Here is a 17,468-nt window from a genome sequence, read left to right on the forward strand (position 1 = left end):
TATGATTACTGTCATGCTTCTTACAACCAAAATTGTATTAAGGCAGGTTACACTTTTGCAAACATACTCTAATAACATTTGAGTTTGAGAGTAGTAATGTGTAAGGACAGTCACTCATGTACACCTTCCTCAGGTTAAGAGATAATGAGTTGGTTACTATCTTAAACTGTTTGAGTGAAGGGAATGATGACAAGGTGAACTGGAATAATGAAGCAGTACTATCTAATCCTACTCTTCATAGGAAACCCTCTAACTGCACTAAACAACAGCTAATGTTCAAGAGAGAGAATAGTTGACAGGTTTTCCTTAGCCATTTGAAGTAGCCTGGGAGACGTAGCGAAGAAAGGAAGGTGACTTTGGGGTCCAAGGCTTTGACTCACCAAAGGACTAGGCTTAGACTGTCCTAGAAATGAGCAAACCATGTGTCATTCAATGGCTAGACTCTCCTGGGGAATGATGGCTAACACCCAGGCTTTAACTTACCAGAAAGTACCTTGTGGAAGCTGTGGGCCTATTAGCAAATAGGGCCTTCCTGGGGCAACATCACTCACCCAAGAACCCTTGACCCAATCTGCCCACACACTCCAAGAGCCTTTCCTTGTTCTGGACCTTGAAGGAGTATCTGAGGGTTCTTTTATACCTGGCCCCTCAGTAACCTAGGTTGTGAGATGAAAGAGAGAGTAAAAGATAGATAGGGATAGTGCATGAACGAGACACAGAGATAGCAATAATCCAACAGAGGTCACATAAGTTGCATTATCAGTTCAGAGGGAAACCTGGATAGAATGAAAAGAAAAAATTTCCTGTGGGAATTGGCAGAGTTCTGCATTAAAATACTTGATTAAATTTGAAAGGGTCTCAGAGAACAGATAAAGATGTATCAGGCAAATTAAATTAATTCATTTAATGTTTACAACAATCTTGAAAAGATTTCAGAGAAAAGGAAACTAAGTGAGAGAGGTTAACTTTCCAAGATTACAAAGCTAGACAACAGGAGAACTAAGACTCAAACCCAGGCCTGTTTTATGTCAAATCTTATGTACTTTCCGCCCTACCATAGTGCCTCCAATACAGAAACCAAGCACCAGTGATGTTTTGTTAAGTCCTATTCTTCAAATATGCCAACCCTCTAAGAGTACAGTAGAGAGGAAATACACTCTTACTGTATTTCAAGGATCCAGTTAGACCAGGAAGACTAAAAATTTCTTAATTATCTTTCTCTCTAATTCTTTTGACACAAACATTTAAGAACATTATTAGTACTACCTTTCTTCATTTACTAGGAGTCAATCCAGGAAAATGAGTGACTTCTGAGCTACACTGAGATACCTCTGAGGGAATGAGTAATCAAGTGTCTGTAAGGCACAGGAACAATATGGCCCATGTCTGTAACCGAGAAGTCTACACTCCAGGGATGTTCTAGAGTCCCAAAATTCATGGACAAGAAAATTCCCGAGACCCAGAGGATGGCTGGGTCAGGAATTTGGTATTCCCAAACACTGCCTAAACAACTAAGGCCCCACCCCACTCATTCATCCCACAGCTGCCTCGTCTGGATTCAAGGCCACCAAGACCCATGGCCCTCACTCACCTTAGCCTTTGAGAAGACAAGAAAGCACACGAAAGGCATATGAAGAGGAAGGACAGAGAAGAATGGTATCTCAGTAAACGGATTTGTTAACACGCTCCCAATTTCCCAAACCAATAAGAAAACTATACAAGGAAGTACTTAGTCCTCAGACTCACCTGAGGTGTGTAGGGCCCTGGGGTCATTGGGTCCAGGCTTTCTAATTCTGCTTCCTCCAAAGCTGCTTCTTTAGCTGTACAGATATCCTTCTCAAGTTGAGTCAAATGCTCATCATACTGAGAAATAAAGGAAACAAATTCATTCAACATGTATTTTAATTACTGGGGATACAAAAGTACACAAAAGAGAAAAATATCTATCTTCATGAAGCTTATGTTCTAGTGGCAGGACACAGATAACAAAAATAAATCAAGCAGGGAAGGAAATAGGGGATGTGGAGTTGGGGGGCAGGGAATACTACATTTTAAAATAGGATAATCAGGGAAGGCTCCTCATTCAAGGGAACAGGATTTCAAAAAGCTAGATCCCAAGGGGACCTCTTTTATTTTTTGAGACAGAGTCTTGCTGTTGCCCAGGCTGGAATGCAGAGATATGATCATGACTCACTGCAGCCTTGACCTCCCGGGCTCAAATGATTCTCCTACCTCAGATGAGTAGCTGGGACCACATGCGTTTACCACCACACCCCACTAATTTTTAAATATTTTTTGTAGAGATGGGGTCTCCCTATGTTGCCCAGGCTTGGGACCTCCATCTTTACCACCTACCTCAGTCAATGTCTGGTAACAGACGTTCACAATCTCCTGGGCGGTCTTAGTATACTGACTCTCAGGTCCTATAAATAAAATAAGAAAGTGCCATTATCTTTGCAGACTTGTTCCAGAATTTTACATTCTGTCATCAGCAGTGTGTCCCATTATCCTAGACCTAGAAAAATCATTCCTCAGCTTTAACTTGGACTCTTGTTCTACTTTCAGAGGCAGAAAATTTCAAACATATGCAAAACAACACTAACATAATGAACTCCCATGTACTCACTAGCCAGCTTCAATGATTAACACACAGCCAATCTTGTTTCATTTACTTCAATTTTCAGACTCTTCTCAAATTGTTTTGAAGCAAATTCCAGCATCGTAACAATTTTCCTTTAAAAATTTTTCAGTATGTGTTGCTAGGTTTCACCATGTTGGCCAGGCTGCTCTTGAACTCCTGGCCTTAAGTGATCCACCCCCCTCAGCCTCCCAAAGTGCTGGGATTATAGGCATGAGCCACTGTGCCCAGCATAAGGCTGCTTTTAATAAACAATTATTGGTATAATGGTGGATACATGTCATTATACATTTCTCAAAACCCATACAACGTATACCACCACCAAGAATGAACCATGGACTTGCGGGTGATAATGATATGTCAATGTAGGTTCATCAACTAACACAATTAATATAACACTCTGGTGCAGGATGTTGTTTTTGTTTTGAGACAGAGTTTCGCTCCGTCACCCAGGCTGGAATGCAGCGATATGATCACGGCTCACTGCAGCCTTGAACTCCTGGGTGCAAGCATGCGCCACCACGCCCATTTTTCTTTGTTTGTAGAGATGGGGGGGTCTCATTATGTTGCACAGGCTGGTCTTGAACTCCTGGCCTCCCAAAGTGCTGGGATTACAGGCGTGAACCACAATGCCCAGCGTGGTGCAAGATGTTGATAACTGGGTAGGCTGTATGTATGTGAGGGCAGGGAGTATATGGGAACTCTCTGTAACTTCTGCTCAATTTTGCCATGAACTAAAGTTGCTCTAAAAATAAACCAACTATGTCACATCTAAAATAATTAACAATAATTCTTTAATATTATCAAATAGCCAGCCAAGATTCAAATTTCCCAAATTACTTTATAAACACTCTTTTACATTTATTTCTTTGAATCATAACCCAAAAAAGGTCCATACATTGCATCTTGCTGATGTGTCTCCTTAAGACACTTTTACCTACAAGATGATTCTTAACTATATGGGTCCCCATATGGCCTTAGTTACAAGTTGCAAACTGGTGGCTTATAGCTTTGTTTGGCTCACATAAAAAATTAGTTCAGTTTGTAAAATTGGATTGAGCTATACACCCACAATACATAAAACACTTTTCTGTATCTAAGTTATATTTCAATAAAAAGCTTTTTGAAAAAAACTTAGTTGATAACATTTAACAGTGGGAGATTTCACATAAAAACCTAAATTGTCTGGCTTCTTTTAGAAAATGTAAAGATGTGGCCAAGACAGGGTCAGCATTCCTGCAAGGCACCAATGGGCTGGGGCTGAGTAGCAGCTGTTCGTTTTAGATAAAGCATGTGTTCTCCAAGTTATCATAGTCCCTCCCAGGTCTGCTTATCTTATGCCTAGACCCTGAAGGCATTTGAGTTTTCAATCCCTGCCTTAAGTGCTCAAAATGTTCTTTTAATATACTGATCATTCACTTATTTATTCATAAGACATTTTCTTAATACTTCTTGTGTGCCAGGCATTGGAGATGATAGAAATGAGTGAGATATAGGTCATATCCTCAAGAAGTTTATAGTCTAGTACAGTGAGATAGACTGTAAACAAATAGGGCAACACAACGCAATGGAAAAACAGTGGCACAAAGAAGGAAGTGGCTGATTCCTGGAGGTAAGAGGGGAAGAGGAATTAAGAAAGCCTTCATAAGAGGTGATCCCTAAATTAAACCTACTGTTTTATCAGGATATAAAGGATAAAAAATATACCACAGGCCAGGCATGGTGGCTCAAGTCTGTAATCTCAGCACTTTGGGAGGCCGAGGTGGGGAGATTACTTGAGGCCAGGAGTTTGAGACCAGCCTGGCCAGCATGGCAAAATCCTGTCTCTACTAATAATACAAAAATTAGCTGGGCATGGTGGTACATGCCTGTAATCCCAGCTACTTGGGCGACTGAGGCATGAGAATTACTTGAACCCGGGAGGCAGAGGTTGCAGTGAGGCAAGATCATGCCACTGCACTCCGGCCTAGGCGACAGAGTGAGACGGCCTAAAAAAAAAAAAAAAAAAAAAAAAAAAAAAAAATATATATATATATATATATATATATATATATATATATATGTACACACACACACCCCATGTGGACTTCAAATTATACTACAAAGCTATAGGAACCAAAACAGCATGGTACTGACATAAAACAGACACACAGACCAATGGCACAGAATAGAAAACACAGATACAAATCCAAACACAGCCAAATAATAATTTTCAACAAAGGCAACAAGAACACACATTTGGGGAAAGGGCAGTCTCTTTAATAAATGATGCTGGGAAAACTGGTTATCCACGTGTAGAAGAATAAAACTAGATCTCCATCTTTCATCATACACAGAAATCAACTCAAAATGGATTAAAGACAAATGTTAAGACCTAAACTACAAAGATGAAAATGTGGAGAAAGGGGAACGCTTGCACACTGTTGGTATACTAGTACGCAGCCATTATGGAAAACAGTATGGAGGTTACTCGAAAAACTAAAAATTGGATTATCACAGGATGATCCAGCACTACCACTGCTGGGTATATATCCAAAAGAAGGGAAACCAGCATAATGAAAAAATATCTGCACCTGCATGTTTACTGCAGCACTATTCACAAGAGCCAAATATGGAATCAACCTAGGTGTCCATCAATAAATACATGGATAAAGAACATGTGCTGGCCAGGCACGGTGGCTCACGCCTATAATCCCAGCACTATGGGAAGCCGAGGCAGGCGGATCACCTGAGGCCAGGAGTTTGAGACCAGCTTGGCTAACATGGTGAAATCCTATCTCTACTAAAAATACAAAAAAAATTAGCCAGGCGTGGAGGTGGGCGCCTATAATCCCAGCTACCCGGGAGGCTGAGGCAGAAGAATCGCTTGAACCCGGGAGGCAGAGGTTGCAGTGAGCTGAGACTGTGCCACTGCATTCCAGCCTGGACGATGAGAGCAAGATTCCATTTCAAAAAAAAAAAGTGTTATATATACATGATGGAATATTATTCAGCCATAAGAGAGAATGAAATCCAACCAGTATGGTTGGAAACAGAGATCATCATGTTAAGCAAAATAAGCCACGCACAGTGAAACAAATATTACGTGTTCTCATTCATATGTGAGAGCTAAAAACGTGGATGTCATGGAAGTAGAGAGTAGAATGGTGGTTACCAGAAGCTGGGAAGGGAAGAGATGTGGGGGATGAGACAGGAGGAATAAATTCTAGTATTCAATAGTACAGTAAGGAAATCATAGTTAATAATTTATATTTCAAAATAGCTAGAAGAATTGTAATGTTTCTAATACAAAAAAAAAAGATAAATGTTTGAGGTGTTGTATATCCCAATTACCCTGATTTGATTACTACACATCGTATACATGTATCAAAATATCACATGTACTCCATAAATATGTACAACTATCATCTGTCAACAAAAAATAGATACCGCATGTGTATGTGAAGCTCTGAAGCTTTCAGGTCATATCTACTATGACTATTACAAGCTATTACATAAATAAAAAAGTCTTGGCCAGGCGCTGTGGCTCACAACTGTAATCTCAGCACTCTGGGAGGCTGAGGCGGGAAGATCATTTGAGGTCAGGAGTTCGAGACCAGCCTGGGCAACTTGATGAAACTCCATCTCTACTGAAAATATAAAACTTAGCTGGGCATGGTGGCACATGCCTGTAGTCCCAGCTACTCGGGAGGATGAAGCACAAGAATCTCTTGAACCCGGGAGGTGGAGGCTGCAGTGAGCCAAGATTGCACTACTGTACTCCAGCCTGGGCGACAGAGCAAGACTCCGCCTCAAAAAAAAAAAAAAGTATCTTCCAGGTAAAACTTCTTACAAGTATAGGTCATTTATTCTTTAAAACATGAAAAATAAAGTTGTATCCTCACAGAAACTGCCTGTGCCAAACACAAACAAGGAAGAAAAGTCAATTGTCAAGATATTTAGAGCCGGGTGTGGTGGCTCATGCCTGTAATCCCAACACTTTGGGAGGCTGGGCAGGATGATCACTTGAGCTCAGGAGTTCAACACCAGCCTGGGCAATACGGCGAAACCCCATCTATACAAATAACACAAAAATTAGCTGGGCATTGTGGTGTGCACCTGTAGTCCCAGCTGCTCAGGAGGCTGAGGTGAGAGGATCAGTTGAGCTCAGGAGGTTGAGGCTGCAGTGAGCCATGATCGTGCCACTGCACTCCAGCCTGAGTGACAAAGCGAGACTCTGTCTCAAAAAAAAACAAAAAAAGAAAACAGAAATGTTGCTGGAGAAAATAGAAAGGCTGCATACAGGTTACAGGCCTCCTTCACCAAGCCTGTACAACGGTAGTTCCTTACAGTATAGGCTCTTCTACCTATAGGGACCTGCCTCATGGCTAAAACCCCAGCCTACAAATTAGGAATTCAACCTTTATTCTACTTTAGTTTCGAAACTTAAACATGAACTAACCTCTCAATATCTCAATTCTCTCACTTTATAATACAAGGAAAAATTAGTTTTATACATTTGTGAAGTTTCTCTCTTACTTTAATCCATTTTGAAAATGGGACCTCTTCCCTACCCATTTTCTTTGCAACACATCACTCTAAGAAATACCCACTAATGGCTGGGCGCAGTGGCTCATGCCTGTAATCCCAGCACTTTGGGAGGCCGAGGTAGGCAGATCACCTGAGATCAGGAGTTTGAGACTAGCCTGACCAACATGGAGAAACCCCATCTCTAATAAAAATACAAAATTAACCAGGCATGGTGGCGCAAGCCTGTAATCCCAGCTACTCGGGAGGCTGAGGCAGGAGAATCACTTGAACCCAGGAGGCGGAGGTTGCGGTGAGCCAAGATCATGCCATTGTACTCCAGCCTGGGCAACAAGGGTGAAACTCCATCTCAAAAAAAAAAAAAAAAGCAAAGAAAAGAAAAAAGAAAAGAAATATCCACTAATACCTCCAGAATATTAAAAAAAACCCACACTTACTTGCACAGCTGATACACTTATGTGTTTGTGTCAGTTTCAGACAGTCCATGTTCTCAATAGTTACAAGAGCTTCAGCTATTAGACTCTATTACACTATTATATGCAAAGGAGCATTTAAGTCTTTCTAATGAAACATGGTGGTGGAACTGGCAAACCACTGTTAACATAGTGGATAAAAATATCCACTGTGATGTTTTCTTATCCCTACCTATACCAGGAGTTCTTAGGAGAGAGAGAGCGCTACGAATCCTTAGAACTATAAACAAAATTCTGTATGTAATACTCATCTTTGAGAGCAGAACAGCTTTAGTTTTTTATCGGATTTTCAAAGGGATCCATAACCATCTCCGTAAGTCTAAAAATATCGTTCTACATTTTGGAGCAATCAGGAACTTACTAAAAGTAGGATGATCAGCTATAGGTTTTGTAGCTTAGGAAGAAATGAGGAATCCAAGTAAAGAGACAAAGACAACAGAGCCTCTACAGGAATAGTAAAGGTGCTGAAGCTACTGTGGGGGGGCTGGGAAGAAGGTTAAACAGAACTGAACTCCAATTCCTAGTCCCTACAGGGTTACTACACAGAAAACTAGAATTAAGTTATAAAGAATTTCTAGAATGACACCAAAATGAATGAAAGATGATCTGTGACTTGTCACTGTACTCAACAGAATAAGCTACCCACTCATGAAAAGGAATGTTTTTCCTGAGTATATTTTTTTTCTCTCTCTCCTTGTTAAATCATGGCTGAAGCAACTCTACATGTCACGTTGGAGAAACGTTATTTATTTATACTTTGCCTCATACCAAATAAGGAGTGGTAGAGTCTACAGAATCACATACAATTCAAATTCTAATGTCCTTAAATAGAGATAATGCCAATGACAACTTTGGAAAGCTGATACTCCACCAAGAAAATTCTTTTTCTGGTTTCTAAGTTAATTTCCTTCTGTATGGTGATGTGAGAAGAAACCCAAGTCACAAGCTTCATGGTTCTAGTAAGAGGGGGAAAGCAAGCATTATTGCTATTTTTTTTTTCTTGACACAGTGTCTCGCTCTGTCACCCAGGCTGGAGTACAGTGGCGCGATCTCTGCTTGTTGCAACCTCCGTCTCCCGGGTTCAAGTATTTCTCCTGCCTCAGCCTCCCCAAGTAGCTGGGATTATAGGTGTGCACCACTACGCCCATCAAATTTTTTATTTTTTAGCAGAGACAGAGTTTCACCATGTTGGCCAGGCTGGTCTCGAACTCCTGACGTCCAGTCATCTACCTGCCTCGGCCTCCCAAAGTGCTGGGATTACAGGCGTGAGCCACCATGCTCTGTCTATTGCTGCTAACTTTCTGAAAACATTCAGAGAAAAACACCAGTCAAGTTGGTAAGCATCCCTGGGCCCCAAGAAGAGGGGATTTGTGATCACTCCTAGGCTCACATTTCCCTTGAGAACTCTTCCACAAATACTAAAAATAATCCCTCCCTAAGAAAATGAGTACTCTGTCAAAACAGCATAAATTATCATCTTGACAGTGGATGGTGTGAGGATATGCGTTTGTTCCAATGTGAACTATTAAAATTAAAAAATAAAAGTTCAGTAGAAGTACAAAGCTTTTTTAAAAAAATCAGTGCCAGATATAAAAAAAAGAATCTGCATATTAAATTCCTAAAGAAATCAGAATTACTAAATACAACTATGCATAGTCCAGATCACAAAGAGATGAGCTCTGACTCTGCAATTCTTAGATATTTATCTTCAAACTAGATCCAAAGCAAGTGAAAATTAAAGAGAAGTGAATCTAATCTTTCACAATATAGCTAGGCTCCTTACCTTATGTAGAATGAGGATCAAAAGTAAATTAGGATGTTTAGTTTCCAAAGAGGTTCAGTCTCTCAATAATCTCACTCAGAATCTAGACTAGAAATTCAAGAAGGTAGAAACCATCCAGAAGGAACTGGGGTAATAAATCTCACTGGCCAAGGGTCTATTTGATGAAAAGCCCAAAGACCCTGAAAATGTTTTTTTCCTCAAAAATGAAACACCATTCCATTTAGCAACTTAAAAATATATAGATAAATAAACAGATAGCTTTGGCTAAAAACATATCCTCGTATCTCATATCTCTACAACTACAAAAATAAACACCTCAAAACACCTTTTCCTATAGAGTAAAATTTATGATACTTCACACCAAATCTAATACTGGCTACTAATGGGATGGTAGGAAGGGAAGAACAAGATTTTTCCTTTTCACTTTATAAAATTCTATGCTGTTTCATTTATTCAATGAACATGTATGTAATTTTTATAACATTTTAAGTTATATACTTTAATTTTACAAGAATAATTTTTAAAGTATTGATATTCCCAGCGTTAAAGAGGTTGTAGGGAAACAGATATTTTCCTTCACTGTTATTTTGACTATAAAGATACAGCCTTTTGGAACACAATTTCAAAATATCAAGATTTCCTACAAAAATTTTATACAAGCACACATCAATAAAATATAAAAATAGTGAACAACTAGGCCGGGCACAGTGGCTCACACCTGTAATCCCAGCACTTTGGGAAGCTGAGGCAGGTGGATCACCTGAGGTCAGGAGTTCGGGACCAGCCTGGGCAACATGGGAAAACCCCATCTCTACTAAAAATACAAAAATTAGCCAGGCATGGTGGTGCACACCTGTAATCCCAGTTACTCGGGAGGCTGAGGCACAAGAATTGCTTCAATCCGGGAGGCAGAGGTTATAGTGAGCCGAGATCACGCCACTGCACTCCAACCTGGGTGACAGAGACTCAGTCTCAAAAAAAAAAAAAAAAAAAAAAAAGTGAACAACAGTCTGCAAGCCAGCATCATAGAGATACTTTAAATGCCTATCAATATAAAATAAATTATGATACATCCATCCATGCTAAGAAATAAGTTTAAAAGAATGTAGAAATCTATATGTACTAACATGAAAAGATAATCAGTAAAGATGTCAATTCTCCTCAAATTGATCTATGGGTTTTAACACAATTCTTACCCAAATCCCAGTAAGATGTTTTTGTAGATATAGACAAGCCCCTTCTAAATTTAGTGGAATGGCAAAAGAACTAGAATATAAAACAGTTTTGAAAAAGAGAGGAATCACTCTACCTGATCATAAGACTTCTAGAAATAAACCAACACACTCAATTGATTTTTGATAAAGGTATACATACAGGGCAACTCAATGGAGGAAGGACAGTTTTTTCAATAAATGATGAAAAATTGGACATCCATAGGCAAAAAAAGTACTTCAACCTAAATTTCAAACTGTACACAAAAAGTAATTAAAAATGGATCACGGACTTAAGTGTAAAAGGCTACAACTGTAAAATTTTAGGAGAAAACATAAGAGAAAACATAAGAGAAAACCTTTGTGATCTGAGCTGGGCAAAGACTTTTTTTTTTTTTTTGGAGACGAGTCTCACTCTGTCGTCCAGGCTGGAGTGCAGTGGTGTGATCTCAGCTCACTGCAACCTCCACCTCCCAGGTTCAACCAGTTCTCATGCCTCAGCCTCCTGAGTAGCTAGGATTATAGGTGTGCACCACCACACACCACACCCAGCTAATTATTATTATTATTTTTCTTTGTATTTTTAGTAGAGATGGGTTGCACCATGTTGACCAGGCTGATCTCAAACTCCTGACCTCAAGCAACCCACTGTCTCAGCCTCCCATTGTGCTTGGATTATAGGTGTGAGCCACCGTGCCTGGCCGACTTCTTAAGAGACACAAACACTGGGCTGGTCGCGGTGGCTCACGCCTGTAATCCTAGCACATTGGGAGGCCGAGGCAGGAGGATCACGAGGTCAGGAGATCGAGACCATCCTGGCTACGGTGAAACCCCGTCTCTACTAAAAATACAAAAAAAAATTAGCCAGACATGGTGGCGGACAACTGTAGTCCCAGCTACTCAGAAGGCTGAGGCAGGAAAATGGCGTGAACCCAGGAGGCAGAGCTGGCAGTGAGCTGAAATGGCACCAACTGCACTCCAGCCTGGGTGACAGAGCAGAGACTCATCTCAAAAAAAAAAAAAAAAAAAAAAAAAGAGAGAGAGCGAGATACAAACACTGGCCACGCCTGGGGACTCACACCTGTAATCCCAGCACTTCACCTTGACCTCCTGGGTCAGCCCTGACCATAGCCTTGACCTCCTGGACTCAAGCAATCCTCCCATCTCAGCCTCCCGAGTAGCTGGGACTATGGGCATGCACCACCAAACATAAATTTTAAAAATTTTTTGTAGAGATGGGGTCTCACTATATTGTGTAGGCTGTTCTCGAACTCCTGGGTTCAGGTAGTCTTCCCACCTCGGCCTCCCAAAGCACTGGGATTACAGGTGTGAGTCACTGTGTCTAGCCTGAAAGATACTATTAAGGGACTGAAAAAGTAAGGCATAGACTGGGGAGAAAATCTCTGCAAATCGTGTATGTAATAAAGGTCTCGTACCTAGAATATATCAAGAACTCTCAAAACTCATTAAGAAAACAGGCCGAGCGAGGTGACTCACGACTATAGTCCTAACACTTTGGGAGGCTAAGGAAGGCCAATCACTTGAGGTCAGGAGTTCCAGACCGGTCTGGCCAACATGGCAAAACCCCGTCTCTACTAAAACTACAAAAATTAGCCAGGCATAGTAGCAGGTGCCTGTAATCCCGGTTACTTGGGAGGCTGAGGCAGGAAAATCACTCAAACCTGGGAGGCAAAGGTTGCAGTGAGCTGAGATTGCACCACTGTACTCCAACCTGGGTGACAGTGCGAGACTCTGTCTCAAAAAGAAAACACAGGCCGGGCACAGTGGGTCATACCTGTAATCCCAACGCTTTGGGAGGCTGAGGCAGGCAGATCACTTGAGGTCAGGCATTCAAAACCAGCCTGGCCAACACGGTGAAATTCCGTCTCTACTAAAAATACAAAAAAATTAGCCAGGCATTGGGGCGGACGCCTGTAATCCCAGATTCTCAGGAGGCCGAGGCAGGAAAATCGCTTGAATCTGGGAGGCAGACACTGCAGTGAGCCAAGATTGCGCCACTGCACTCCAGCCTGGGTGACAGTGTGAGACTCTGTCTCAAAAAAAAAAAAAAAAAAAGAAAACAACACAATTAAAACTGGGCCACAGACAGGGCAATCAGGCAAGAGAAAGAAATAAAGGGTATTCAATTAGGAAAAGAGAAAGTCAAACTGTCCCTGTTTGCAGATGACATGATTGTATATTTAGAAAATTCCATCGTCTCAGCCCAAAATCTCAAGCTGATAAGCAACTTCAGCAAAGTCTCAGGATACAAAATCAATGTGCAAAAATCACAAGCATTCTTATACACCAGTAACAGACCAACAGAGAGCCAAATCATGAGTGAACTCCCATTCACAACTGCCACAAAGAGAATAAAACACCTAGGAATCCAACTTACAAGGGATGTGAAGGACCTCTTCAAGGAGAACTACAAACCACTGCTCAATGAAATAAAAGAGGACACAAACAAATGGAAGAACATTCCATGCTCATGGATAGGAAGAATCAATATCATGAAAATGGCCATACTGCCCAAGGTAATTTACAGATTCAATGCCATCCCCATCAAGCTACTAATGACTTTCTTCACGGAATTGGAAAAAACTACTTTAAAGTTCATATGGAACCAAAAAAGAGCCCACACTGCCAAGACAATCCTAAGCAAAATGAACAAAGCTGGAGGCATCACGCTACCTGACTTCAAACTATACTACAAGGCTACAGTAATCAAAACAGCATGGTACTGGTACCAAAACAGATATATAGACCGATGGAATAGAACAGAGGCCTCAGAAATAACTCCACACATCTACAACCATCTGATCTTTGACAAACCTGACAAAAACAAGAAATGGGGAAAGGATTCCCTATTTAATAAATGGTGCTGGGAAAACTGGCTAGCCATATGTAGAAAGCTGAAATTGGATCCCTTCCTTACTCCTTAACAAAAATTAATTCAAGATGGATTAAAGACTTAAATGTTAGACCTAAAACCATAAAAACCCTAGAAGAAAACCCAGGCAATACAATTCAGGACATAAGCATGGGCAAGGACTGCATGACTAAAACACCAGAAGCAATGGCAACAAAAGCCAAAACTGACAAATGGGATCTAATTAAACTAAAGAGCTTCTGCACAGCAAAAGAAATTACCATCAGAGTGAACAGGCAACCTACAGAATGGGAGAAAATTTTAACAATCTACCCATCTGACAAAGGGCTAATATCCAGAATCTACAAAGAACTTAAATTTACAAGAAAAAAAACCAAACAACTCCATCAAAAAGTGGGCAAAGGATACAAACAGACACTTCTCAAAAGAAGACATTTATGCAGCCAACAGACACATGAAAAAAATGTTCATCATCACTGGCCATCAGAGAAATGCAAATCAAAACCACAATGAGATACCATCTCACACCAGTCAGAATGGCGATCATTAAAAAGTCAGGAAACAACAGAGGCTGGAGAGGATGTGGAGAAATAGGAACACTTTTACACTGTTGGTGGGACTGTAAGCCAGTTCAACCATTGTGGAAGACAGTGTGGCGATTCCTCAAGGATCTAGAACTAGAAATACCATTTGACCCAGCCATCCCATTACTGGGGATATACTCAAAGGATTATAGATCATGCTACTATAAAGACACATGCACACATATGTTTATTGTGGCACAATTCACAATAGCAGACTTGGAACCAACTCAAACGTCCATCAATGATAGACTTGATTAAGAAAATGTGGCACATATACACCATGGAATCCCTATGCAGACATAAAAAAGGATGAGTTCACGTCCCTTGCAGGGACACGGATGAAGCTGGAAATCATCATTCTGAGCAAACTATCACAAGGACAGAAAACCAAACACCACATGTTCTCACTCATAGGTGGGAATTGATCAATAAGAGCACTTGGACACAGGGTGGGGAACATCACATACCAGGGCCTGTCGTGGGGTGGGGGGTTGGGGGAGGGACAGCATTAGGAGAAATACCTAATGTAAATGACGAGTTAATGGGTGCAGCAAACCAACATGGCACATGTATACATATGTAACAAATCTGCACGTTGTGCACATATACCCTAGAAAAAAAAATACAAAATTATAGCTAGATAGAAATAAGTTCTAGTGTTCTATAGCACCATAGAATGACTATAGTTAATAATAAAACAATATATAGTTTCAAATAGCTAGAAGGATATTGCACATTCTCAACACAAAGAAGTGATAAACATTTGAGACAGTGGATGTGCTAATTACCTTGATCTGATAACTATAAATTATATGTATGGAAATATAATTATGTGCCCTCAAGAATATGTACAATCGCTGTTAATTTAAAAAAATTTTAAACTGTATATTGAATCCTTAAGATGCTAAATTTACTTCTATAACAAAAAAATTTCTTATGCTAATGTTTTTCAAAAATCATAGCTTTTATGACTTTATATAAATATATCTAAAATAATAATTGTATGATTTTTGTAGTTTAATAAAATTTGCACCGAATTCCAAAAAAAATAAAAAAATAAAATCACAATAGAAGAACAGCTAAAATTTTTTGAAGTGTTAATAGTGAATGCTGCAGAGAAACTGGATCACGTACATTGCTGGTGGGAATGTAAAATGGTACAGACACTCCAAAAGTATGGCACAATCTTTTTGTAGTTCATAAGCTTATAATGACATAAGTGTGATGACATTGGGTTTTCACGCTCATGTGTGAGATGTGCCTCCCTCAAGCCTTATTACAATGCCAGTACATTTTTTTTCCACATCTGATGTGGAAAAAAAAAATGCAACAGTGCAGTTTCTTGTAAAACTAAACATATACCATTCTATTCTTGGGCATTTATCCCAGAGAAATGAAAAATTAAACTCATCCAAAACCCTGTCTATGATTGCTCACAGCAGCTTTACTCATAATGGCAAAATAGTGAAAATCTGAATGTCCTTCAATGAGTAAATGTTTGAACAAACTCTGGTACAACCACACAATGGGACACTCAACAGTTTAAAAAATGAACTACTGATACAACAATTTAGATGGACTTCAAGGGAATTATGCTTTGTGAAAAAAGTCAATCTCAAATTGTTACATACATATTATACTATTCCATTTATATAACATGCTCAAATGTCAAAACTATAGAGATGGAGAACAGATAAGTGGAACAGGAACAGTGGTGGGTGCGGTGGTGGGCGTGTGTGTGTGGGGGGTGCAGATACAAAGAACAGGGAGTTCCTTTATGGTAACAGTTCTAAGTCTTAATTGTGGTGGTGGTTACAGGAACATACATACGGCATGACATTGCACACAGATATGCACAAATAGATTTTTTAAATGGTGAAAACTAAGTTTTGTAATTTATTTAACAGTAATGTACCAATATAAATTTCCTGGTCTTGATATTGAAGTACAGCTATGTAAGATATTGCCATTGAAGGAAGCTGAGTGAGAAGCCCACAGGACTCTGTACTATTTCTTGCAACTTCCTGAATCTATAATTACCTCAAAATAAAAAGGATCAGAATATATTCATGAGCAAAAAAGAGCAAATTACAGAATAAAACAAAAACTTGAAAAACGTACATGTATTTTTCTTTTTTACTGCTCCTGCAGAGCAGGGCTACCCTATAGGCAGTGTGCTGAGAGTGGCGTAATAAATAAACACATTTTGTGTAAGCATAGAAAAAAGTACCTAAGACTATATATCAAGCTGTTATCTCTGGGGAAATGAAAATATGGGAGACAGGAGTGGGAGGGCAGGCAGAACCTTTAACTTTTAATTTTATATATTTCTAGATTATTTGATCTTTTTATGAGAGGTTTTGCTTGTTTTTTAAAAGGTCTACCCGACAGGAATGTAGATGTTAGGTTAGAAGGAGATAAATATAAAGGCTGGGACATTCACCAGGTGACTAGGCAAAATATAATGCAAACTTTAGTGACATACTGGATGTTGGAACTTATTCAAAGTAAAGAATCAAAAACAAGAGGTTCCTAGATGTAGCTACTGGGTAATGTTAATGTCCCATTAAACCCAGATTGGAAATTGTAAATGAGTGATTCAAGTAAAGGAGGAGAGAGGGAGAAAGTTAGAATAAAGAAGGATAGGAGGAAACAATAATACACTCAGCTTGAGGTATGTTTTAAGTTCCACTGAAACATCCAAGAGGAAATGTTTGGCAAGCGGCTTTGTCTACAATACAGTCATCAGGAAAGAGGTGATAACTGAAGTTACAGGAGTGGGCAGAACATTCAGCAAAGGAGATTAAAAAGGAATAGTTTAAGAGGTGGGAGGAAAATAAGGGCTGACTTTTTTATTTTTGGAGTCTTGTTCTGTCACCCAGGCTGGAGTGCAGTGTCATGATCTTGGCTCACTGCAACCTCTGCCTCCCAGGTTCAAGTGATTCTCCTGCCTCAGCCTCCCGAGAATGCTGACTGCATTCTTATACTGTGTGCCACCACGCCTGGCTAATTTTTTTGTATTTTTAGTGAAGACAGGTTTCACCATGTTGGCCAGGCTAGTCTCGAACTCCTGACCTCACGTGATCCACACGCCTCGGCCTCCCCTAGCCAGAGCTAAAAATTGTCATGGAAGCCAATCACAATACAGTTGTGAGGAAAGAATGGTCAATTACGTCAAATACTAGGGTGAGGTCAAGATAAGCACAGAAAAGTGCCCACTATATCTGACAATTATGTGGTCCTGTTTACTTGGGAGACTGGACAGGGTGGAAGCCAGCTTAAAGCTAAGTGAGGCATTACTGGCAGACAAAGAAAATAGTGAGAGATGTTACATATTCATAAAAGAAGTCTGGCTCTCA

General features: G+C 40.0%; 1 protein-coding gene and 1 pseudogene across 1 annotated transcript in view; one reads left to right on the plus strand and one right to left on the minus strand.

Annotated features, from left to right (window-relative positions):
- TAF1 (TATA-box binding protein associated factor 1) overlaps positions 1-17,468 on the minus strand; it is a 97,198-nt gene that overhangs the window by 9,303 nt on the left and 70,427 nt on the right. The window contains 3 exon segments of the mRNA XM_031660477.1: positions 1,592-1,597; positions 1,747-1,863; positions 2,356-2,423. Of these exon segments, the coding sequence (XP_031516337.1) occupies positions 1,592-1,597; positions 1,747-1,863; positions 2,356-2,423 (191 nt within the window).
- LOC116272290 lies at positions 15,294-15,421 on the plus strand (annotated as a pseudogene).

Source organism: Papio anubis, chromosome X (assembly GCF_008728515.1).
Source record: "Papio anubis isolate 15944 chromosome X, Panubis1.0, whole genome shotgun sequence".
Classification (NCBI taxonomy): domain Eukaryota; kingdom Metazoa; phylum Chordata; class Mammalia; order Primates; family Cercopithecidae; genus Papio; species Papio anubis.